General features: G+C 45.2%; 1 protein-coding gene across 4 annotated transcripts in view; it reads left to right on the top strand.

Moving 5' to 3' along the window:
* Positions 1–26,312, top strand: part of DMD (dystrophin) — a 6,960,831-nt gene that overhangs the window by 908,700 nt on the left and 6,025,819 nt on the right. For all 4 annotated transcript variants that reach the window (XM_069204753.1, XM_069204754.1, XM_069204752.1 and 1 more), the window contains exon 6: positions 19,678–19,850. In XM_069204753.1, the coding sequence (XP_069060854.1) occupies positions 19,678–19,850 (173 nt within the window). The remainder of the gene's footprint in view (positions 1–19,677; positions 19,851–26,312) is intronic.

Below are 26,312 nucleotides of genomic sequence, written 5' to 3'. Positions count from 1 at the left end.
AGGGAAATGGGCCTCTAGCTCTCACAGAGTAGGGGGTCCTTCTCCTACTTCAGCAGGACTGAAATCACCACTCCATTAGAAATAGAGCCTAGGGAGCCTGTATAATCAGCCTCACAGAAGGTATCATAGAGGAAGTCCACTACGTCCTCACCCGCCCACTTATAGAACGCCGTAGGGAAACCATCATCTCTGGCGGCCTTATGGTAAGGGAGCCAGGAGATGGCTTACACTATCTCAATCATGCTGATTACCTCCACAAGTAAGTCCCTATCGGCTTCACTGAGACTGGGGAGGCACACACTATCAAAGAGTGTATCTAAATGGGCAAGGTCCACCATCATCTATGGGATGTATAGGAGCCTATTGAAATACGCAAATTCGTAGACAGTGTCTTTTGGGCGGTTGACAATGGCACCGTCTGCTGGTTGGATAGCTGGTATTGCCACAGCTTCCTCCTGCTGTCGCAGTTGGGCTGCCAGTAGACAACCCGCCTTCTCGCCATGCTCGTAATGCTGACCCATGAGCCCCTAGAGTGCATACACTGCCTTGGAAGTAAACAGGATGTGTAGGTCCAGGTGGTTTCTTTCCAGGCGGTATTGGGTGGGTGTTGAGGGGTCCATGGTATATAGATGTGTACGAGTTGCAATCTCCTCCTCCAGGTCTTTCTGTTGGGTCAGTCTCTGGGAGTTGGCTTGGGCTGCATCACTCATGAGTTGGCCGTGAATAGTAGCCCTTGCGTCTGCCCACAGGACCTGATGAGAGGGAACCAAGCCCTTGTTATGTTCCAAGTATGTGGAAACATTGGAGCACAGCTAGGCGTCTCCCTGGGGTGTGCGATAGCGCAATATGTTCAAATGCCATGGTTTACTGCCCGGAAAGGTAAGAACTAAATCCAGGGAAAGGAGGACAGGGGAGTGTTCAGAGGGTACAGCCTACATGATCTGGGAGTCTTGGGTAATGGCAACTACCTGATGTTAGACCTAAATTCTGAGAAAGTAGGACAGGTGAGTGTTCAGAGTGTGCAGCCTACATGATCTGGGAGTCTTGGGTAATGGCAACTACCTGATGTGAGACCAGGAAATAGTCCAGACTGGACAGGGTACATTGGACCGATGATAAAAAGGTGTATTCTCATTCCTCCAGGTGAGAGAGATACCAGTGGTCCATCAATCCGTGGTCTGAAAGTACCTTGGAGAGCCCTGACCTCATTATTACTGACTAGTAGGGGGCTGTTGCTATCAAGCACTGCATCTCATGATAAGTTCCAGGTACTGTGTCTCGCTCTAAGTTCCAGTCTCCCCCAATGAGATATTGAGTGGCTCCAATTTCTGTTAGTAGATAGTTGAGTTGAAGACAGAAAAGATGTTTGGGGTCCATGTATGCGTATGCCAAGGCAACACATAGTGTTCGCTCCCTGAATTTAAGTTTGACAAAGACATAGCACCGTCCAGGTCAGACCAGGTCCAGAGTATCATTAAGGTCAGGGATCTGTGCAGGAGAATCGCTACTCTGCACTTCCTGGATGGTCCAGAGCATGCTGCTGGTGTCGCCGGGCAGCTACTATGAACCACTCATCCCACCCAGTCCCAACAGAGTTTTTCTGACTCCAGCTGTGAGAAATGGGTCTCCTATAAGAGGGCTATGTCTACGTGTTTAGACTGCAGACAAGACAGCATATTCTTTCATTTTATATAGGATGTAAGGCCTTTAACGTTCCAGGAGGTGGCCCGCAGGGAAGAGTGGGCTGCATGTATCGGAGCAGCCATCGGGAAGTGGAGGAAGTAAACAGTGGCGATGATGAGCATAGGCACCAGGGTATAGAACGGGATGGAACAAAGGGAAAGAAAAGGGAAAAAAAGGGAGAAGATCAAGAATGGGAGGGAGAAGAATGAAGAAAGAGAGGAGAGAGAGAAAGAGGGGGGCACGCAGAACCCCTCGGATCAGTGGAGGACAGGGTGTTTACTTGAAGACATAGGAAAGATGAATGGAGAAGAAAGAGAAGAGATATGAATAATCTGGCGGTAGCTGAGGACAGTGTCTCAGGGAGAACCGGGGATTATGAATCGCAGGTCTAAGCGTGTGGTTCCAGTGCACTGGGTGTCTCCAAGGAGGGGCAAACAAGAAGATTCTTATTCGGATACTAGGGTGGCAGTCGAGCTGGGGGGTGAACTTGCAGCGGGCAATGTCCATGTGGGGTGTCCAAAGGAAGAGGGGTGGACGCTGAGGTATCACAACAAGTAATAAGTGGCACTCATACAGCTGTTTCGTTTAATTAAGAGGGTAGACGACCGTGGATAGCGGGAGGAGGGAAGTGAAGTGGAGGTTGGGTGGCTCTCCAATTGGCCAGAGGTTGAGGGGGAGGGAAGGAGAGAGACTGGGGGGGTCAAGCAGGTTGGGCCCATATTGTCAGCATATCCACCTTGCATAACATTTTAACAGTGTATACAGTGATAACAAAAGTGATTTGTTAGGAAAAAGGAACACAGGACATCAGGCAAATGTCAGTACAGAGGCACTCGGAAACATAGCAATGAATAACAGTGCAACTAAGGACAAAGCAAATGACAGCCACCCAAAAGTAATATACAAGAGGCATTACCATGGAAGCGGTACAGACAATAGATATACAGGTGATTGTACTATACTTATCCATCAATCTTGAGGATGCCAATAACCTTATCATGTAGCAGCAGGTGCAGTGGAGCAGCAACCATGGCAGTAAGAAACAATTCTTAACCTTAAGGGTGGGAGGGTTTCAGTGGGGACCGAGATTTATTGCAGCTCTGGTCCTGTAGGCTGCCACTGCCTTCAGTGGTATATCCCTGCCATACTGGGATCTAACCATCCTTTCCAGGTCTCTGCACTGGTTGGAACCCCCACCACAGCTCCAGCAGCCACAAGAGGTTAAAGGAGGAAGGGACATGCTCATGAGTTGAGGGGCATGGTTCATAGTTTGGTGAAAAAGACCTTCCATGAAGAGGTGTAGGGCATCCATGTCAAAGGAATCCTTAGACCTGCCATCTTTTGTAATCCACATATGGGCAGATTTGAGAAGGCTGAACTTGATGTCCAGTTTTTGCAACTGAGGCTGAATTGCCAGCAATTCCTTCATTTTGACTCCCGTGAAAAATCGGCAGCCATGTGGGTCCTTTGAAGTCATACAGGCCATGGGAGTGGGCAGTAGTCAGGAGTTGACACACCTGCTCATGCTGAAGGAAGCAGGGTATGAAGGGCTGCACCCTTCCCGATGAGTACTGGCATGGGGGACCCATGCGATGAGCCTGCTGTATCTCCAGAGGGGAAAAAAGGTGAGCTCCGTAAGGGGGGGGAGGAGGCCTTTGAAGAAATTATTTATGTCCGTGACCCAGCCCGTTCCAGGAATCCTAAAAAGTGAGCATTGTCTCTGTGGCTTATGTTTTCCAGGTCTACAAGCTTGTTCCGTAGGTCTAAGAGTTCCTGGTCCCTGTCTAGGATGGTGTTAAGCCGGTCCTCCACTGCCCCAAGGCAGTGTTCCATCCCCTCCACTTTTTCTTGAATGCCAGCGATATCGGCTTGTAGGCACTTGGTCTCTGCGGTGAGGTCCGAGATTTTGGAGTCCATGCTCACCAGTCAGCAGCCACCCGCAGTGATTTCTGGCAGTATGCCCTCCATCATGGTATCCTGTTGCGGGCAAAGGGTGGTTGCAAGCAGGCCAATGGCATTAGGCACCTGGGTGGTGGCCATAAAGCATTGCTGAGAGACGGCCTGCGAGAAGAGCAACTGGGGAGAGGATTTGCCGGAGGGATTGCTGGTGGGCATCTCCAGTCCAGGGACCTGGCAGAGGGACAATTTCAAGCTCTTGGGGGAGGGCACCAGAGACAGGAGATGGTCAGCCCCTGTCACTAGTGTTCTGCTAATGGTAAATGTAAGGAGTGTCTGGAGAAGTGGAGTGTCCATTTAAAACTGTTCAGGAAAAAGGGCTGGTCTCAATGCCTCCCTCTCGCATGCCAGGATGGGAGAGGGACACCCGTTTGTAGGGATCACTCAGACTGCTCAGGTATGTGGGGGATGAGTGAGGTGATCCGTGACCCAGAGATGACATCAGGCAGTATAACTTGAGGGCTCATTCAGAGCCCACCCTTCAGCGGGTCAGCATGGGCTACATGTGTGTCATAGGGCCGGGAGGAGCACCACAGATATTAAAGGTGGGTCCAGTGCCCATCTAGGTAGAGTCAAGGAGAGGAATGCAGCCATGTGAGTGTCACAGGTGTAGTTGGCTAGCCATGTGCCACCGAATGGGATGTGGCAAAGTAATAGCATGCATCACAAATATGTTGGCTTCAGGGTCCCAGGTAGGGCCATGAAGTGGGGGACCAGTCGATTCCAAAGCAAACCCTCATAGACAGCGGGCCCCTGGTCATGTGGTGAAGGTCCAGTGGAGGAGAATGCACTCTGCCCGCAGGGCAGAGGAGGTCTGCATGGGGTGCCTGACCCAGAAGGAAGGAATAGCCTGATGGTCAGGGGCCACCCATGCACTGTGGTGCAAAAAAAGCAGGTGGTCCCTGCCAGTCAGGCAGCAAATTAATATTCATAGCTCCAAGGGCAGCAGGGGTGGTGTATTGTGTTCCAGAGCTGAGTTACTCCCCAGGATTCACAGTGTATTATGTGGGCAACAGCAGTGAGTTTGGGCGGGCTGCAGAGGGGCCGTGAGGCCTGGCCCAAAATGGTGGTGCACAGGATGCAGAGTTGTCAGTCTGACCAGCATGTTCAGAGAGCGGACGGCTGTTCACAGGCAGGGACAGGTGCTGGCGGTGGAAGCCAGGGCCACCCAGAGGTCTGCCGGAGGGCCACTCATGGGAGTCACCATGGTGCTAGGTGCCAAGAGAGGTCAGAGGCACCCTGCGTGTGTGAGGTGCCATTCGGTCATCTGATGTTGCAAATTGAGGCCGCTGCTTCCCTCAGCTCAGCAGGCACAAATAAGCAGCTCAGGTCAGAGCAGCCACTTCTTCAATTGCAGCAGGGCTGCTTCTGGCATCAGGTCCCAGTCGCGTGCTTTGGGACAAATGAGGTGAAGTGTACTGGCAAACCAGCAGCTCAAGAAGCCCTGCTGCCATCCTCTGAAACACTCAGTCATGAAGAGCTCGATCAGTAAGTGGCCATCTTCACTCGTGGCCAGATGACGCCCCCTCCGGACCTGCATTTTGGTCCCAGGACCACCAGACCCACTCTAAGAGCAAGTTGGCTGGCCTCTCGATCGGAGCCTCATGGACAGAAAAAACTCCAACCACCTGGCATCCAAGACCTCGACACTGTCTGCTGTGAGCCCTACCCCTCAAGTGGTGTCACCTCAGACGTGGACACTCCCAGAAGGTGCTCTGCCAGCCCCACTGTGAGCAGACCCAACACAGCACAATGCATCATTTTGCAGCCACTTCAGAACTGCTGCAGTGTGATGCATCCTTGAAGTATGCCTTTGCATTGCAACCCCCTCATTGACTGCAGCCTCAATGACAATGCAGGACTCCTCAACACAGCCCTGCAGCTTCTTCGGAATCTCCAGTGTGCAACACACCTTTGACACAGGTCTTCATATCACTGGCTCGGTGTCAATGGCATCCTCATTGATGATGCAGAGCTCTGCATCCCAGTCCTGCAGCTTCCTCAGAACTTGCTGTGAAATGCATCGTTGATGTGGGTTCTCCCAATGCTCTGCAACAAGGATTTAAGGTACTTTGTTTAGTAGACCTAAATGGGTGCCTGTATCCTGCCCATGCACCATCGTGGTTGACCTGGACTTGTGACTTTATCCTGATCCAGCATAACCAGATTACCATAGTTCACGCTGTGTGGTTCTAGGTACTATTTTCAATGAAATCTTTAAATTTGGATATTGCAGGTTCTACTGATTTTATCTTTGTTGTTTTGATCTCAAATAATTGTCTCTATTTTTTTAAATTAGCACACTATTTTTCTAGTGTTGTGTTTTTACTTTATTACTTTTTTAAGTGCTGCATAATTACTTTACACTTTGCCTCTAAGTTAAGCCTGACTGATTGTGCCAAGCTACCAGAGGATTAATTTGGGATTTGCTTGTGTTTCACCCTGACAGAGATTATGGTTGCTGCTATAGTAGAATTCTATACCCTGAACCAGTAACCCAATTTCCAAGAGCCTCAAATTATCCTAAACTAAATCAAGAGGTGACATAGGTTTTTCTGACTTCAACTATGTAAGAAATTGGAGTATTAGATGAAGGAGGTGAGAACCCACTTCAAATAATGTTCACAACCCTTTTCAGGGTGAACCACTATAGTCACTAAATTAGCCTATGCTTAACCTCTGGTAGCATGGAACAAAGCAGCCAGGCTTAACTTACAATCAACATGAAAACTATTTATGCAATACCCTTACAGTCATAAAGTGAAAACACTACACCAAAATATTCCCAAACCAAACAAAAAGAGAATGTTTTTTCATATAAAAAGACAATAAAACAACAAAAAACCCATGAGTAGAATCCAATATATCATTTTTAAAAATTTGAAGTAAAAGTAGCACCAAAAAGTACAAAGCATCAAAGGCTGCTATCTGGTTGCATCAGACCGTGTCAAAGTCAAAGGTTTAGGCTGACCTTGATGCTAATCCTGCAAAGCACCCAGAGGCCCATTGTAATTAATGGGATAATCCTTTTAATGCCTGCTCATTGGGGGAACGCCTTCTTTGCACACATTATCCCTGGTGCAGGTATAATGTAGCACAAGGGGTTACAAAGTGGTGCATGCAACACACCACTTTGTAAACATGGCACAGTGATTTTGGCCTTGTTGGGCCACATTAGCATTTTTTTAAAACACGCTAATGTGGTACAAGGAGACACTATGGGCTCTTAAATATGGCCCTAAGATTTGTTATGTTATATTGATTTGCATAGTACACTAATCACCCAAAAGGGTACCCAGGCGCTTGGGCATGTGTGCATTCTTGTGGTCCCCAAGGTGTTTATACGAAGAGCAAAGCCTTCAGCTTCTTGCAGAACTAAAGAAGTGAAGAGGAGGCTCTGAGGTGTAGAGGGAGGTTGTTCCATTTCTTGGGTGCAATGTAAGAGAATGAGCAACCTCTAGTTTTGATTTTGTGGATGTGTGGAATGTGTGCAAGTGAGAGTGAGGCAGAGCATAGGTGTATGGTAGGTTAGTGAAGGTGTATGTAGCTGTTCAGGTATTCTGGTCCTGTGTTGTGTAGAGGTTTGTGTTTGGGCATGAGAAGTTTGAATTGACTGTTCTTGTGAATGGGGAGCCAGGGAAGCTTCCTCAAATGCGGTTTGAAGTAGGTATGGTGTGGGAGGTAAGAGCCTTATATTGGTGTTCTGGATGGTTTGGAGTCTGTGTAGTAGTTGTTTGGAGATTCTGGCATAGAGAGTGATGCCCTAGTTCAGCCTGCTGATAATGAGTCCTTGCCTGATGGTCTGTCTGGTGTTAGGCAACCATTTGAACATTTTTCACAGCATTCGTAGGATGTGGATGCAGGAGGTGCACACTGCATTGATTTGAGCTATCATGTTGAGCTTGTCGTCCAGGATAATCCCTAGAATTCTTATGTGGTCTGTGGGTATGGATGTTGGTCCTAGCTCTGATGGCCACCAGATGGACCCCCAAGGGGAGAAGCTGTAAAACTTCATTGTTCCATACTGGCATTTGAAAAATAATATTTATTGAGTACTTCCTCCATTGTCAAATAATGAAACAATTGAACGGGCTCCATGGAATTAGAAGTGGTTCAGATTTGGTTTCTGAATCCCAAAGTTAGCACCTGGAAGTTGTGCTTCCACTTACACATGAATAATACTGTATGTGAGAAAACAGGGCTGATTGCAGAGGCCCCCTAACTTTTTGCCCCCATTTTTCCACTTTATGCTGGTGTTTTCCTGACTCTGATGGTGCCCTGGGTACTGCTAACCAGTCCCAGGGCCTGTGCTCTGTGTAAAATGGATATGCAAATTAGGCTAATTATAATTGGCTAAGTTAACCTACCTATAAGTCCCTAGTATATGGTAGGGCATGTAGGTTTAGGGACCACAGCATAGGTGGTGCACACCTAGGTGCACTGCTGAGGTGCCCAGTGTCATTTTAAAGGCAGGCCTGCCTTGCTGGCTGCTTTTAAATTAAAGTTATATGCAAATTCGACTTTGGAATTAAAAGTACTTCCAAAGTCTTAAACTACCTTATTTTTACATATAAGTCACCCCTAAGGTGTGCCCTATGTGCCCCTAGGGCTGGGTGCCATGTAACTATAAGCAGGGACTTTATAAAAATAGATTTATAAGCCCTGGTGAGGTAAAAACAGCCAAATTCGTTTTTCCCTCATTGAAGTAAATGGCCTTCATAGGCTAGAATGGGGAGACTTTATTTTAAATTTTAAAGACTCCTTAAATGTTGCATACCAAGAATTTGGTATCAAATTAATTGTTGTAATAAATCCCACAACTTCCAGTTGTTGGAGTTAATATAACTTGTTCAGGTAAAAAGTTTAGACTTTACCTAAAAAGTTTCCAATTTCAGCTCTGCGTTGTTTTTGCTGCTGTGCTCTGATTGGCCAGCCTGCAGCAGCTTTTGCCAAGCTGCCTTGATGAGGTGTGAAGTGGCCTGGCTTCACACAAAGGAATGTGCTTGGGGGAGAGAATCTCCCCTCAGCAGATGGTGAGGCAGGAAGGGGGAGGGCTGCCAAACTGGTCTTCAAAGGCAGAGAAGGACATCTGGAGCACCCAGCAACACCCCCACATCCTGCAACCCCAGACAACTAGGTGCCCCCTTGATTAGATTAGGAGAGGGCAGGAGAGGGGTGTGTTTATGATTTTTAGCCACACCAGTGGGTGGGCTCAGCCAGATGTAACCTCCAAAAATCAGATTCAGCCATGTTGGATTTTTAGAGACTGTTGCCTTTTGGGATGGATTTTTGCCACACTTCCCAGGAAGTGGTCATCACAGGGGGACGACCCTGTACCTGATTGGAGGACCAGGACCCCCCTGCTTTTCACCCAGGAGCAAGGATAAAACTGGCAGACCTGCCCCCACACCTCAGATCCCTGCCAGATTTCAAGAAGAAAAGAACTAAAGGAGAAGAAGGACTGCCCTGCTGGACCCCTGGCCTGCACCTGGAACCTGCACTCAGAAGGACTGCACCAGCTGCACACTTGGGCTTCACCACAAGAAGGACTTTGCCAGGCTTCAACTGGTTCAAGGAGGGACTCCCTGTTTGCTACAGGTGAAAAATTGCTAACCAGAGTCCCCTGCACCAACTCCTGAAAAAAGAGACCAGTTGACCACTGCACAGTGGCCAAAAAGGAGTTTGCGCCAGGTGCATTCTGGGAGTTGAAGTCCGCACCCCCCAAGGACCATCACAGAACTTCTGGACCCTTGGGGTGAGCTATGGACCCCAAAAGAACCTTAAAAGAACATCTGGGTGAAGCCCCAGAAGTTTGGAGAAGATTTGAGAATTTTTGAAAAAAAGCTCCAGAGAGGGACCGACCCGCCGCGGAAATTCTAGCCGGCTTGCCTCAACAGCGACCCGGCCTGACTTGGTGGTTCGTCCCGGTAAAGAAAAACCTCCGAAAAAGAGACTAAGTCCGAAGGTAAAAAGTTGACCGGGACCTCCCAGCCATCGTATCCGAGAAGGGCTCCACGGACGTCGGATCAAGATCCAGGTTTACCCCGGTCGAAGGATTTTCATCTCGAAAAAACGACTAAGTCCGAAGGTAAAAATGTCCACCGAGGAAACCCACATCGCGTATCCGGACAAGGGCTCCAGGAGGTCGGATTTAACTGGCAGGTTCATCCCGGTGAAGAAAAACTTCAAAATAAAGACTAAGTCAGAAGGTAACTTTTTAACCGAGGCCTCCCGCGACTTGTAGCCGAGCAGGGCTCCATCGCGGTCGGCCTGAAACTTTGACTTTGCCCCGGTCCTGGTGCAACCAGATGACCCGATTGGCGCTTTTTGTTTCTAAGCGCTAGAAAAATAATAATTCTTTAAAAATTCATATCTCCGGTTCCCTTTATCCGATTTTATTCGTTTTTGTGTCATTTTAAAGATAAAAATATAAACTATTTTTATAAATTGTTTTTGGAATTTTTAAACTGTTTCCTGTGTTTTATTTAATTACTGTTTTGTGATATTTGAATGCTTTACACTCTGTCTCCTAAGTTAAGCCTTGACGCTCGTTGCCAAGCTACCAAGGGTTGAGCTGGGATTAATTTACTGAGACCTAACTGTACCTAGGTGGAGGTTAGTGGCTTGTTGCTAGGTATAGGTACCTACCTGCCCTTACCAATAACCCATTTTCCAACATTTTTGGTGGCAGCGGTGGGATCCTGTACTTGTGTTCAGTATCACGTTACAGTTTTAAGTAAAACAAATTAAAAATCCTTTAAATTGTCTTAGTGCAAAAAAAAAAAAACTAATTTTTAATTTTTTTTTTTTAAATTAATTTTGATTAATTTCAATTATTGAATTTTTGTAATTTTTCTAAATTATTGTTTCCAATTTTTGCAAAAAGTTTTTGTTGACACAAAACTAGGGAACCATGGAGCTTGATCTGGCTAGCCTACCCACACTGACAGTGGTCCAGCTTAGGGGGTTGTGTATTGAAAGAGGGTTGCCTGCAACCACTGATCTCAGGAAGCAAATCCTGATTAAATCCCTGACAGCATGGGCTGAGGCCCAAGAGCTAGGCACAGAGGAAGCTCCAGAGGAGGAAGAAAAAGGGGAGGATGCTAACTCTAACCTCTCAGGGGAGGGAAGGCATCTGAGCCCAAGTGAGGATGAGGAAGAACGGTCCTCAGTAAATACAGTCACTAGAGATAGACCCAAAGCTAGTGGTGGGAAGGGGGTCCTTTCAGGAGGAGAGAACCCATCCATCAGAGAAAGAGAGCTGGAGGCCCAGCTAGCATACATAGCTTTGGAAGCAGAGAAGCTGGCCCTAGAAAAGAAAAAGTGGGCAAAGAAAGAGAAAAGAGATGGTGGCAGCGATAAAGAAGCTGAGGTGTCCCTGGGTGGGGGTTTTTCCCCCAGATTACCCAAAGGGGTGGTTCCTGCCTATGTAGATGGGGGTGACATAGATAAGTGGCTGGGGGCCTTTGAGAGGGCCCTCCAGATGAGGAGAGTCAAGCCTCAGTACTGGGGTTCACTTCTTTGGGAGTTAGTTCCCAACTCTGGGAGGGATAGGCTCCTAACCATGAGTGGGGAGGATGCAGACTTATACCCCAGTATGAAGAGTTCCTTGACTAAAAAGTTTGGTATGACCCCAGAGCAGTATAGGCTCAAGTTTAGGGACACCCAAAAGACAAGCACACAGTCCTGGGTGGACTTTGTAGACACCTCACTTAAGGCACTAGAGGGCTGGATTATTGGTAACAAAGTAAATACTTATGAGGGGTTATACAATCTGATCATGAGAGAGCACATCTTGACCAATTGTACCCAAGAAAGGTTACGCCAGCATCTAGTGGACTCTAAGCAGACCAACCCTAGAGAGCTAGGGGAGGCAGCTGATGAGTGGTTGAGAACCAGGGTGGTTGTCAAGTCCCAGGGGGGAGACTCCAAGAAGGGGTGGGCAGGTCCCCAAAAACCTAAGGAGGGAGGTGGTAAGCCCACCACAGAGACTCCCTCTGTACCCCAGAACCCTAAGAAGGAGGAGAGTAAATCCCACTCCCACTCTGACAAGCAGAGACAGGGAGACCCAGGGTTAAAAAAGCTCTTGGACAGTAGGGCTTGCTTTGACTGTCAGCAGACAGGTCACTTCAGAGGAGATGCAGCCTGTCCAAAGAAGGTGGTTAGCATTGGGCTGTCCAGTGTAGCCATGGAGGAGGACTCCCCAGATGATGAAGTCCTCCTAGCATTGAGCTGGGAGACAGGACCAGATGGTAAGCTGGTGATCCCTGAGGGTGGAAGTAGGCACTTCCACCCCATTCAGGTGAATGGGATCCCTACCACTGGCCTGAGAGACACCTGTGCCAGTCACACTATAGTGAGTGACCGGTTAGTGACCCCAGGCATGTATGTCCCAGGAGAGACAAAGAAAGTCAGGATAGCCACAGGGGAGGTCACCTCCAAACCTGTAGCCATAGTGTCCCTAGAGAGGGAGGGTATCCTTGACTGGTTTAGGGTGGTAGTCAGTGCTGACCTCCCCCTAGATTGTATCCTGGGCAATGACCTCCCAGAGGTGAGTCTGGTCCCAGATGGGGTGGTCGCCCAGGGCGCCCCCCCAACCCAAAGTCCTGGGGAGTCAGTCCCTACAGTTAGGAGACAGGGGTCCCCAAGAAAAGGAAAGAAGAAAAGGAAGGGTAGGCCACTCTTAAAGAGAGTTCCAGGGAGCCAAATGCCTTCTGCCCCAGTAGGGGGGGGAGCCCAGAATTGGCACTGGTGAGGCCTCCCCTGACCCCAAGGAAGTCCTGAGTAGTCAGGCAGCTGTCCAGATGCAGGGTGCTGCCCCTGCACTGACAGAAGGGAGAGTGGAAGGAGGGTGTCTGCCACAGGAAGTGGTAGCCCCCCACTCTAGACAGCAAGAGGGGTGCCAGGACCCCAAAATGCCCCCTAAAGCAGCTCAGCCACCTGTCAGTGGAGAGCTTAGGGTGTGGTTCTGGGTACTGACAGCTGTCAGTAGCCTCTGCTGGGTGCTAGCCTTCCTGGCAGCACTGTACTTGGCCTGGGAGGCAGACCCCAGGGCCAATAGCAAAGTAGGCCCCCTGACCCTATTGGTCATGGTGGGGTTGCTCAAGTGTTGGGTGACCTCTTTGGGTAAGCTAGGTGTTGCCCTAGCAAAGTTTGGAGTAGGGGAGGTGGGCACCTCACTACCCAAGTTGGCAGAGAAAGAGGAGGAAGACCCCCATAGAGGAAGTTTCAGTTTGAAATGGGTCCTTTCATTGTTGGGGTGGGTTCACTACCCAGAGGGAGTGACCCTGACAGGAGGATGTAAGGCAGAGTAGGCACTGCAAAGGGACAGCCAGTTTTCTTCACTGTCTTCCTCGCCTAACAAGCCAGGAAGACTCTCCCAGGGTTGGGCTGAGTCTCCTGGGCGTGTGGGCTGGGGGGGGGGGGCTGTGTGAGAAAACAGGGCTGATTGCAGAGGCCCCCTAACTTTTTTCCCCCATTTTTCCACTTTATGCTGGTGTTTTCCTGACTCTGATGGTGCCCTGGGTACTGCTAACCAGTCCCAGGGCCTGTGCTCTGTGTAAAATGGATATGCCAATTAGGCTAATTATAATTGGCTAAGTTAACCTACCTATAAGTCCCTAGTATATGGTAGGGCATGTAGGTTTAGGGACCACAGCATAGGTGGTGCACACCTAGGTGCACTGCTGAGGTGCCCAGTGTCATTTTAAAGGCAGGCCTGCCTTGCTGGCTGCTTTTAAATTAAAGTTATATGCAAATTCGACTTTGGACTTAAAAGTACTTCCAAAGTCTTAAACTACCTTATTTTTACATATAAGTCACCCCTAAGGTGTGCCCTATGTGCCCCTAGGGCTGGGTGCCATGTAACTATAAGCAGGGACTTTATAAAAATAGATTTATAAGCCCTGGTGAGGTAAAAACAGCCAAATTAGTGTTTCCCTCATTGAAGTAAATGGCCTTCATAGGCTAGAATGGGGAGACTTTATTTTAAATTTTAAAGTCTCCTTAAATGTTGCATACCAAGAATTTGGTATCAAATTAATTGTTGTAATAAATCCCACAACTTCCAGTTGTTGGTTTTAATATAACTTGTTCAGGTAAAAAGTTTAGACTTTACCTAAAAAGTTGCCAATTTCAGCTCTGCATTGTTTTTGCTGCTGTGCTCTGATTGGCCAGCCTGCAGCAGCTTTTGCCAAGCTGCCTTGATGAGGTGTGAAGTGGCCTGGCTTCACACAAAGGAATGTGCTTGGGGGAGAGAATCTCCCCTCAGCAGATGGTGAGGCAGGAAGGGGGAGGGCTGCCAAACTGGTCTTCAAAGGCAGAGAAGGACATCTGGAGCACCCAGCAACACCCCCACATCCTGCAACCCCAGACAACTAGGTGCCCCCTTGATTAGATTAGGAGAGGGCAGGAGAGGGGTGTGTTTATGATTTTTAGCCACACCAGTGGGTGGGCTCAGCCAGATGTAACCTCCAAAAATCAGATTCAGCCATGTTGGATTTTTAGAGACTGTTGCCTTTTGGGATGGATTTTTGCCACACTTCCCAGGAAGTGGTCATCACAGGGGGACGACCCTGTACCTGATTGGAGGACCAGGACCCCCCTGCTTTTCACCCAGGAGCAAGGATAAAACTGGCAGACCTGCCCCCACACCTCAGATCCCTGCCAGATTTCAAGAAGAAAAGAACTAAAGGAGAAGAAGGACTGCCCTGCTGGACCCCTGGCCTGCACCTGGAACCTGCACTCAGAAGGACTGCACCAGCTGCACACTTGGGCTTCACCACAAGAAGGACTTTGCCAGGCTTCAACTGGTTCAAGGAGGGACTCCCTGTTTGCTACAGGTGAAAAATTGCTAACCAGAGTCCCCTGCACCAACTCCTGAAAAAAGAGACCAGTTGACCACTGCACAGTGGCCAAAAAGGAGTTTGCGCCAGGTGCATTCTGGGAGTTGAAGTCCGCACCCCCCAAGGACCATCACAGAACTTCTGGACCCTTGGGGTGAGCTATGGACCCCAAAAGAACCTTAAAAGAACATCTGGGTGAAGCCCCAGAAGTTTGGAGAAGATTTGAGAATTTTTGAAAAAAAGCTCCAGAGAGGGACCGACCCGCCGCGGAAATTCTAGCCGGCTTGCCTCAACCGCGACCCGGCCTGACTTGGTGGTTCGTCCCGGTAAAGAAAAACCTCCGAAAAAGAGACTAAGTCCGAAGGTAAAAAGTTGACCGGAACCTCCCAGCCATCGTATCCGAGAAGGGCTCCACGGACGTCGGATCAAGATCCAGGTTTACCCCGGTCGAAGGATTTTCATCTCGAAAAAACGACTAAGTCCGAAGGTAAAAATCTCCACCGAGGAAACCCACATCGCGTATCCGGACAAGGGCTACAGGAGGTCGGATTCAACTGGCAGGTTCGTCCCGGTGAAGAAAAACTTCAAAATAAAGACTAAGTCAGAAGGTAACTTTTTAACCGAGGCCTCCCGCGACTTGTAGCCGAGCAGGGCTCCATCGCGGTCGGCCTGAAACTTTGACTTTGCCCCGGTCCTGGTGCAACCAGATGACCCGATTGGCGCTTTTTGTTTCTAAGCGCTAGAAAAATAATAATTCTTTAAAAATTCATATCTCCGGTTCCCTTTATCCGATTTTATTCGTTTTTGTGTCATTTTAAAGATAAAAATATAAACTATTTTTATAAATTGGTTTTGGAATTTTTAAACTGTTTCCTGTGTTTTATTTAATTACTGTTTTGTGATATTTGAATGCTTTACACTCTGTCTCCTAAGTTAAGCCTTGACGCTCGTTGCCAAGCTACCAAGGGTTGAGCTGGGATTAATTTACTGAGACCTAACTGTACCTAGGTGGAGGTTAGTGGCTTGTTGCTAGGTGTAGGTACCTACCTGCCCTTACCAATAACCCATTTTCCAACACTGTAGAAAGAAAGGTCTCTCCCCACTAAGACATGCCCTTCAGCAGAATACTGAAAGTATGAAATGTGTCCAGGATTTGGCTGTGCTTGAACATACAAGCAACCACTTACCAAAGGTGAGTAAAGAATGTGCACACATGTACAGACCAAGCAAGGAAGAAAGTTCTCTGACGCAAAGTGACATTTGCACAGAGACAGCACTGTGTCAGATGTGACCCAGGATAAATTGATTACAGCGTGCTAAGGCCTTATAATTGGATTGTTGACTAGGGTCTAGTTTTGGTACAGTTTCAATTCTTTTTACATTTATGATAAAGAGTGTTAAAAATGCAATTATTGGTTAGCAAGAGATAGAAAAGTTATCAATGTGTCTTTCTGTACCAAAGTCTGGATTAGTGAATGTTAGAAATAGAGTCTTTGGTTGGCAGTCAGGTTACCACCTGTCCAAGCAAGGACCCTCACTCTAGTCAGGGTAAAAGAGAATCACCCTCCGCTAACCCCCGCCGACCCCTTTGCTAGCTTGGCACGAGCTGGCAGGCTTAACTTCAGAGTGCTAGGTGTAAAGTATTTGTGCCAGCACACACAGTAACTTTATGAAAACACTACAAAATGGCACAACACAGGTTTAGAAAAATAGAAAATAGTAATCTAAACAAAACATGACCAAAATAACAAAAATCCAACATACACAAGTCAAGTTATTAATTAAAATGTAAAAAGAGTCTTCATGTTCTTTTAAACACAACGCTAACGCTGTTAGCATGAAAATTTACCTGGGTCGCATCAAAAATAACCCCACAGGGGCGAGTGTGCATCGAAAGAAGCCTACGATGCGTCAATATCACTCACAAGCAAGACCGTGCATCGTTTCTCCTTCGGTCAGGTCGGCGTGCATCGTTTCTTCTCACCACAGGAGAGCGATGCGTTGATCCGGACAAGCACTCTTGGGTTCGGGCAGGCTTTGCGTTGTTTTTATACTCTCATTGATGTTTGTGTCGGAAATCCTGACACACGGTGACCCAAAAACCATGTAGTGTGGGTTGCGATCTCACCAGCCTCCATCAGTGATTCTGTGCGTTGTTTCTCCAGCCACGTGCATCGATCTCCCAGCCGCACTGCAGACGGCATCTCGATTTCAGCCGCGAAGCCTGCGGCGCGTTGTTTTTCCACAGGTTGTGTAACAATTTTTCCCGCACGGCGGTCTGTGCGTGGATTTCTCAAACTTGGCCTGCCAGCTTCTCCTTTCAAGGCCCCAGGAACTGGATAGGGCACCACTTGTCAGGGCAGGATTGTTAGCAGAGGCTCCAGGTGCTGGCAGATAGAAGTCTTTGCTGTCCCTGAGACTTCAACAATACGAGGCACGCTCAATTTCAAGCCCTTGAAGAGGTCTTCACAAGTAGGAAGGCACACAAAAGTCCAGTCTTTATTCTCTTACACAGGCAGAAGCTGCTACTGCAGGATAGCTCCACAAAGCACAGTCACAGGCAGGGCAGCTCTTCTTCCTCAGCTCTTCAGCTCTTCTCCAGGCAGAGGTTCCTCTTGGCTTCCAGAAGTGATCTAAAGTCTGTGGTTTTGGGTGCCCTTCTTATACCCATTTTGCCCTTTGAAGTAGGCTTAATTCAAGGAAAAGTCTCTCTTGTTTATGCAATCCTGTCTTGCCCAGGCCAGGCCCCAGACACACACCAGGGGGTTGGAGACTGCATTGTGTGAGGGCAGGCACAGCCCTTTCAGGTGTGAGTGACCACTCCTCCCCCCCCTCCTAGCACAGATGGCTCAACTGGATAGCAGGCTGCACCCCAGATCCCTTTGTGTCACTGTCAAGAGAGAGGTGCAAACAGCCCAACTGTCAAACTGACCCAGACAGGGAATCCAGATACAGAACGGTTTAAGCAAGAAAACGCTCACTTTCTAAAAGTAGCATTTTCAAACACACAATCTTAAAATCAACTTTACTAAAAGATGTATTTTTAAATTGTGAGCTCAGAGACCCCAAACTCCACATGTCTATCTGCTCCCAAAGGGAATCTACACTTTAATCATATTTAAAGGCAGCCCCCATGTTAACCTATGAGAGGGATAGGCCGTGCAACAGTGAAAATTGAATTTAGCAGGATTTCAATGTTAGGACACATAAATCACATTAGTATACGTCCTACCTTAACCATACACTGCACCATGCACTTGGGGCTACCTAGGGCCTACCTTAAGGGTATCTTACATGTAAGAAAAGTTAAGGTTTAGGCCTGGCAAGTGGGTACACTTGCCAAGTCGAATTGGCAGTTTAAAACTGCACACACAGACACTGCAGTGGCAGGTCTGAGCCATGTTTACAGAGCTACTATTGTGGGTACAATCTGTGCTGCAGGCCCACTAGTAGCATTTCATTGCCAGGCCTTGGGCACCTCTAGTGCACTGTAGTAGGGACTTACCAGTAAATCAAATATGCCAATCATGGGTGAACCAATTACCTACACATTTGGTATAGGAGCACTTGCACTTTAGCACTGGATAGCAGTGGTAATGTGCCCAGAGTAACAAAAACAGCAAAACAGAGTCCAGCACACATCAACAACTCTGGAAACAGAGGCAAAAAGTTAGAGGAGACCACACCAAGGACGCCAAGACTAACAGTGAAGCATATCAAGGATGTTTTAATTTTGTTTGTTTTTGTTTATGCTTTTATAAACCTGGGACTATTTCAATGAGCAAGCCTTAACATAATTCATGTTTTGAGCTACCCTTCCAGGTCTAGTCAATTATTCTTATGCCCAAATGGCAGTTCAAACTTAGCCTGAAACTTTGAGCTAATTCTGGGAGATTGGGTTCCTTCAGGAAGAGGAAGGGGGTAGGGTTGAAATCTCCATAGTGTGATTACCTACATCTGACCCTTGTCTCCAGTCACCACAGTGAGGTTCCCCTGGAGCTTCAACAGAAGAAATCAGACCCCAGTGAGCAGATCTTGGTTGAAAGAGATGGATTTGTTCCACTGCCCTTTCAAGGTGCCATTTTGGTTTCCCAGAATACTGTGCAGGGATTTTGGCAGTCCTAGTCATGTACAACTTCAAATATGCATGTCCTACTTTTTAAATACCATGCACTCTGCCATATGGGCGTTTAGGTCACAGCTTAATGGTGAACTATACGTATTAAAAACTGAAGTTTAGGCTTAAGAAAAGGTTAATTTTTCCAGGTCGAAAAGGCAGTTTAAAACTGGCAACTCAACTATAATGGTACATTGCTAATTTTGTGGGTGGCACAATGCATTCAGCAGGCCCCATGTGCGACCACATTTAATGCCGTACCACACATGGCCAGAGGGTATGCTGCGGGGCCAACCCCCCTGTAGGAACTCAACCCTGTGACAAGCACAGCCTTTAGCCGTGCACAGCGGATCTTGGCCGCAGGGGCAATATGTGCTTTGATCCCTGCACATTGGATGTGTATTTACGTTGATTTCGTTTTACTGGGCAAGGTGTAACACTGCTCATTTTACCTATGAAGTTTTTCAGAGGGGTTGAAGGTTAGTAGTTCTCTTTGTTACTTCTATTAGTCATTTATTAAATCCCAATCGAAAAGATTTTTAAAACAATTGTGTGCCTCTTTTTCATAACACTCCGCATGTTCTTTCTGGCATAATTAGTTTGAAGAAAGTGAAGAAATCATAATAACTTTTAAAACTTTCTATTTAGACTGGATTTTTGTTGGTTGCTCCTTTAGCAAATAAAAAGTACTGCATCACACATTGCATAGAATATATGGTTACAAATATGTTGTTCAGGAAATATTCACACCAGGCGCATGGACTGGAAAGATTGGCCAACAAGAACATGAATCATGCTTCACACACAATGTAACCATCTGTGTGGAAATGGGTTTATTGTCTGTCTGAAAAGTATTCATCCATATTTAATGTCAATATTGTTTGCAAATCTGTTCCTGAGGAAATATGTTTACAAATATAAAAGAGTGATTTTATTTTCCAAAAAACGCAGTCATTCTGTTATCACTGTCGATCATTCAGAAACAGGCTTTTCAGAGCATTGCACTTTAAATTAAGACACGAGCGAAAAGCATTGTTTTACTAAGTACAGCAACTGATGATCATCTGTCTTTCACAGGTCAAAGATGTAATGAAAGGCATTATGGCCGACTTGCAACAAACAAACAGTGAAAAGATCTTACTGAGCTGGGTCCGCCAATCAACTCGCAATTTCCCGCAGATCAACGTTATCAATTTCACTAGTAGCTGGGCAGATGGTTTGGCTTTTAATGCGCTCATCCACAGTCACAGGTAAGAGGAAAGTGTGTGTAATGTCTTCACTGTGCAAACAGCATTTCATATCCGTCGAATTTTATATAACGTACTTTTTATCATGTAATTTGAACGAAAATAGCTGCTTTCATTCCCTGCTAGCCTTTTATGTTTCAGAAAATCTCGCTTCGAAGACGTCGAAAAGAATTATTAACTAAATTAGATAACCAAATACAAATATAATTTATGTTTGAAACACCAAAGTAGCTTAAAGCTCCCTCATCCTAGAGGTTTAACACAATTGGAAGGAGGCATTTAACAACTTAGAAAACAAGGCTAACGTAGGGGCAATGCATTAACAACTGTTTGAGTAGAGTGGATTTCAGATCAGGCTGGAAGAGGATGTTGGTTCAGTAAAACGTTTTGCAAAAGAGAGTGAATTATTGAGGTGATTATTATTTGTTCACTATCACATGTACAGCCTCTCAAACATAAAAAACTACCTATTAGAAACCGAACACCCCCTTCACAGAACAACTTACCGTTTAAAATTAAAATTTTCCACACTTCCTGCAGTAACAGTGTGTTGTGCTACTAGATCGTGTAGTGGACAGCGTGAAAGATTGCAGAGTGTAACCCATTGAACTTTGTGCTGCATCTATAATGATGTTAAATTTAAATTAACACATTTGGGGGAATATTTACAAGCCCATTGCTCTTCCTTGCGCCATTTTTTTACACTTAGAGGGCGTTAAGGAGGCCCCCACAGTGCGCCATACTTGTAAGCCCTTGTGCCACATTATACCTGCACCAGGAGTAATGTATGCAAGAGGGGCGTTCCCACACAGGGAGATTTCACTGCACCATTTTTTCTGTTATTTTTAACATCTGCTCATGGCAGGCATTAAAGTACACTCCCATAATAACTTAAGGGCCTCCGTGTGCTTTGCTGGACTCGCGCCGTATGGCGCTAATCCAGCAAACCACCACAATACCATCATAAATTATGGCACTATTGTGCTGCATGTGCCATACTGCACTGTATAGTAAATACAGCGCTAACGTGGTGACATTAGAGGGACACAGTGCAGTGCCAAAAAAGTGGTGTATCAGAACTGATGCACCACTTTCTTGTAAATATGCCCCTTGATGTCCTACGTTTTAAATACCATGCACCCAGTCCTCTGGCCAGTTAGGGCCTACATTAGGGGTGAATATAAGTAATAAAAATGAAAGTTTAGGCATGGCAAATGCTTTCTTTTGCCAGCTAAATTTGGAGTTTTAGAACTGCACACAGGCTGCAAAGGCAGGCCCGGTGACATGGTTTGCATTGTCACTTTAGAGGTGACACAGTAGATGCTGCAGTCCACTAGTAATATTTAACTTACAGGCCCCTGTACACTGCGTACCACATATTAGGTGATGTTAGGAAAGATTATTGTGCCAAATAGGTTTTTTAAGCAATTCAAGACGTTTTTAGAGGTCAAAGCACATGCGCTGTGGTCGGGTTAGCAAGGTCTGATTGTATGGAGTCCAAACACCAACAGCATCATGAACAAAATGGGGTTGATCACACAAAATAGGCATTTTCACAGTAGGAAGCCAAAAATAAAGATATGGGAGTGAGAAGGGTCAGACTGGAGGTGAGCCTTGGCTCAGGTCAGAAAAGTTCTCATTTTTGCTACCAAACGGGTTTCTGGGAGTAATCCCTGCCTCATCCTTGGAAGCTTGTCACAAGCAACAAAGCCTTCTTCTGTGAAAATTACAAGTGGTACAAGAGCAATAATTCCAAAACAACATTACAATTAAGAAACACATGATTCGAAAATCAAGCCAATTTAGTTACAAAAATAAAATATAACTTTAAAAATCACATCTCATTGAAGAAAATTGGATGCAGCGATCAGTGTTAATAAAAAAAATATATATATTCAATAATAAACTTTTGGAAATTAAAATAAACATAAGTTGATAGAAGGAAGTTGACAAGGAGCAATACAAGCTCATAAGATGACCATCAGTGGAGTTCAGCTATATATATCAGCTATTGATTCACTCGGGCTAAAATATATAAGCATCTTTTGCAGCTGACTTCAGATGAAGTAAAGGATTGGGGCATTTTGGAGTCAGATTTTGTTCCAGAGGTTAAAAGTCTTCAGCTAGGATAGGCCTGGAAGCAGTAGCTGAACTCTATGGTACAAAGCCGCTTACAAATTTCCCATTGTCACACAATAGCCTCAACCTTTAGGGTTGATTTTAGAACAGAATGTAACTTGTGAGATTTTACCTTATTACCTTGTTCCATTCCTCCAGAAAGGAAGCCTTTTTAATTCCCATCTCTTAGAAAAGTACATTAATTCCCTCCCTGGTTCTCTAAAGTTCTTCAGTCATGCCAGGAAAGTCTTCTTAGGCACCAAACCTGTGTTAATCCTGTGAACAAACTCCTCATAACTCTCAGGCTGTCCTTCACAGGGTCAAGATCCCCTTATCCTTGTGGATATGAATGCTGTCTTCTTTAGCTCTTGAACCGATTCTCCAGCCCCAGAGATTCAAGTTAAACTCAAAGACACAATTCTCTCCCACTCATTTATTACACAGTTTGTTGTTTTCCAAGCATTGAGCAGAAATATCAAATTTTTTCCAATCTGCTCTCTCCAGCAAGAGCCAATACACCTGTTTTGAAAAGTGCACATGCCTTCTGTGATTGTTGGCAATGACTTTGCAAATCAATTACAGTTCTTGCAATTACCTTGCCTAGGTCATGCTTCAGTTTGAGCCTCTCCCCTTTCCAGAAAGGAGATTTACTGCAACAGCTAACCCATAACCTTTTCTACTATATAAATGAAAATGCACTATCTTTCCATCCTCTGACATTGAAAGCTGTCTCTCAATTCTACTGAAAGCTGTTCCTCTCCTTCCTCCGTAGGATCAAAAGAATTGTCAACTCCCACAGGACAGTTCAGCACTCAATGATGTTTGAAAAATGCACTCTTCGGATGGATGTCCATTCCACACAATGGAGGAAGTCACCCTTCCCATATGGGAACGTGGCATTGCTATAAAGAAGGCTTGACTAAGTCTATTGTATTGTAAGCCTCTGAAGTTGGACAGGTAGTTGGCCAAAGCACTTAAGGGAAAAAGTAGGCTGAAGTGAGACAATTAGGTGTGAACCATGAGGGTCTGCTGAGAAAAAACGATTTTTTCCTAAATACGGTGGAGGCAAGTAGTATAGCAAATAATAAAATATACAGTGAGGGTAGATAATTGAAATACAACGTTTCAATTCTTTTTGCCTAACTAAATTATGGAAATGTAAAGTTTCTAGCATTGTCCAATCAAAAGTTGGAAAAGCAGAGTTCAAATCAAGCTGGCACACTTTAAAAAGAACTGTACTGTCATCTACACATAACATTGGCTTTTCAGCCTATGTTATCTATTCAAACGTTAAGTAGTGAAACTAAATCCTTGAAGCTCAGATTTAATTTGTGCGCATTTTACATCCCTCTTCGCAAAGTTTAAATCTGGTAATTTAATTGTAAGAGGCCCTTAATTCTCCCTTTGCAGCATGATGCACAATAATGCGCTTCTTAAATGTTTGATACCTTGTTTGCTAGATGTTAATGGGGAAAACATTTCCTGCAAGCTTACATCTGAGATTTTACCTTCATACAGTTGTTCCAAACGTTTGGGCTCGTTTTGCTTGTGCAACTGGAATCCTATTAATACGCTGCAGCTGCCCAGATTTCAAACACCAAGTTTCAAAAAATCAAAAATCAAAACAGAATAAACGCGAAAGTTAGAATTGATATAATAAACAAGCAGTTTCCCTGGGGAAACAATGCAGTATCTCGGTGTAGCTCAAATAGGACCTCAGCATACTTGAAAGTGGCCACTCAGCATGAATTCCATTTTTGGCAAGGATGGTGTCTGTTACCGGGAACACTGATCAGGTTTAACTGCAAGTCCAGCAGTCTGACTTAAAATTTACATGATGTCTCTTCAGACCTTAGGGGGAAACAAGATTGTCTTATTGAGGCAATCCAAAAATGTTTCAACTGCTTCAGATGAGATTGACTTGTAGAATACTTTTCTTCTAAGTTCAGGCAATGTAGCAAATACGCTTCATAGTCTCTTTACACAGATGTATTCCCTGCAAACATCCATCTTCTCAACTTTTAGTATTTTTTATTTTAAATTGCTTTCCTGAACATCAACAAAATGTCCCAATACTTTCAGTCATATGATGGTGTACAGGATTTTACTCAGACTGCATGACAGTTCATGTTTTTTCTCTCTTCTTTATTTATGCTAAATAGTTAGCCCCAGGAATAAACAACAGTATTACCATTTGTTCAAAACCAAATACATTCAAGTAACTCCTCATCTTTAAGAACTCAAACTGAACTCCATTACAATAAATTACATTATCCCTCACTCCTAAAAGCAATATCTAAGTGATACCCCTGCATTATTAGTTTACCTCAGACGTTATGATGAGCTTACCAATAGCTATCACAGAAAGAAAAGCGTTGGAAAATTTCTCAAAAATGATAAGGCTGTATTGTTCATGGTGATGTTCTCCTGTAGGTGGTCTAGACACCTGGTCCCTATTGCTCGATAAAAAAAAAACCACATGAATGCATTTGGTTCTGCTGATTGTGCAATAATGGCTACAACGTCTCCTTGATGATGAGCATGTCCAAAAATGCACTGTGGGCTGTGCATGCCATTGTCACACTCACATACCATAGAGGTCCTTCTTTATTCATTCTGAAAACTAACTTCTTTCCATCAGAGTGGACCCTCAACCTTACACAAGATGCATTTCTGTGTCAACCTGGTGTCAAGGAGGGATAAGGTTAATGCATCTGGCTCACTCCTAGTCCACTTTATTAGCCTTCTCTTTTTTAAGTGTACCAATACTTTTAGTTATGAGATGGTGTACAGAATTTCTCTCAGGCATACCTTACTTGAAGGCTGCATGCTAGTTCATGGTTTTTCCTCTGCTCTTCGTTTATGCTAAACAATTAACCATAGGAATAAACAACAGAATTACCGTTTGTTCAATACCAAACATATTCAGGTAACTCCTCATGTTTAAGAATGCAATTTGAATTCCATTACAATAAATTACATTATCGCTCTCTCCTAAAAGGAATATCTAAGTGATACCCTAGCATTATTAGTTTACCTCAGACAACATGGTGAGCTTACCACTAGCGATCACAAGAAGAAAAGATTTGGTTATTGTCTTTAAAATAATACTGCTACTTTGTTCATGGTGTTTTTCTCCTGTAGATGTTCTGGACACCAGATGCCTATTACTCTAATTCAAAAAGCACTTGAATGCATTTGGTTCTACTGATTGTGCAATAATGGCTACCAATTGTACGTTAGCAGCTTCTCCTTGGTGATGACCATGTCCAAATATGTAATGTGGGCTGTGCATGTCATGGTCACACTCAGGGACCATACAGATCCTTCTTTATTAATTCTGAAAACAATCTTTGCTTTCCCTCAGAGTGGACCCTCAACCTTAATCAATATGTATTTCTCTGTCAACCTGGTATCAATGAGGGATAATGTTAGCGCATCATGGCTCCCACCTAGTCCACATTAATTTAGCCTCCTCTTTTTTAGTGTGCAATGTTCACTCCAATTGAGCTAAAGATGTTTTTCACCAAAGGATTCAACAAATTTAGCTAATAATGTTAAACTCACCCACAACAATGTAATATAATGCATACTCAGGATTTATATGACTCTCTTATACCCATGACTAAATGTTCCTTATTGTCACAATTATTTAAAATTTCATGACTCATGTATGTTAAGGCATGGAACCTGCTAATTAAGTAGCACATCCTTGACACTACTTTGGCCTCTTAGCTTTATTTGCTGTATGGGTGTGCATGGCCACATAGATCAAGGGTGCCTGAAGTATGGATTGATACATGTGGTGGCTGCCTCTCGTTGTTTGTAGGGTCAAGAATTCATTTATAGGTGCAGGCACACCCATGTGAATTCAATACCTGGAACAGAGAGGTGAAGGAGTGGTATAGGAGATGGGTTGCTCTAATTTGTGAGGAGATAGCATAGGGCTAGCCGTTGGGTATGAAATTCACACTGGTTAGTGGCCTCAGAGTAACCATTACTGTGAGGATTGTCCTAAAAGAGTCCTATTATTTGAACTGTGTGATTCTACAGAAATGTTGAGAACATGGAGGTGAGGTGGAGAGTGGATGATCATTTTTGTAGTTGCCTCTTTTTTCTTTAGGGATCAGCATAGATGGTGGGCCACTTTAATTTCTTACACTAAAGGAAGATTAAATTAATGTACGTTCTTCATTATTAGTACTAGGATATTATGATATATACAATTGTAGGCATGTGATATATTTTTAACCAGGTTGTAGGATATGTTTCATAGACATGTAGGTCTTGTATCCCAGTTTCCCCTTATATATTTTCTGTATTTGTTGATTCTTACAATTTATCCTC

This window comes from Pleurodeles waltl, chromosome 8, assembly GCF_031143425.1.
Source record: "Pleurodeles waltl isolate 20211129_DDA chromosome 8, aPleWal1.hap1.20221129, whole genome shotgun sequence".
In the NCBI taxonomy this organism is placed as follows: Eukaryota; Metazoa; Chordata; class Amphibia; order Caudata; family Salamandridae; genus Pleurodeles; species Pleurodeles waltl.
The sequence above is the reverse complement of the archived record's forward strand: the minus strand, read 5'-3'. Positions and strand labels throughout refer to the sequence as shown.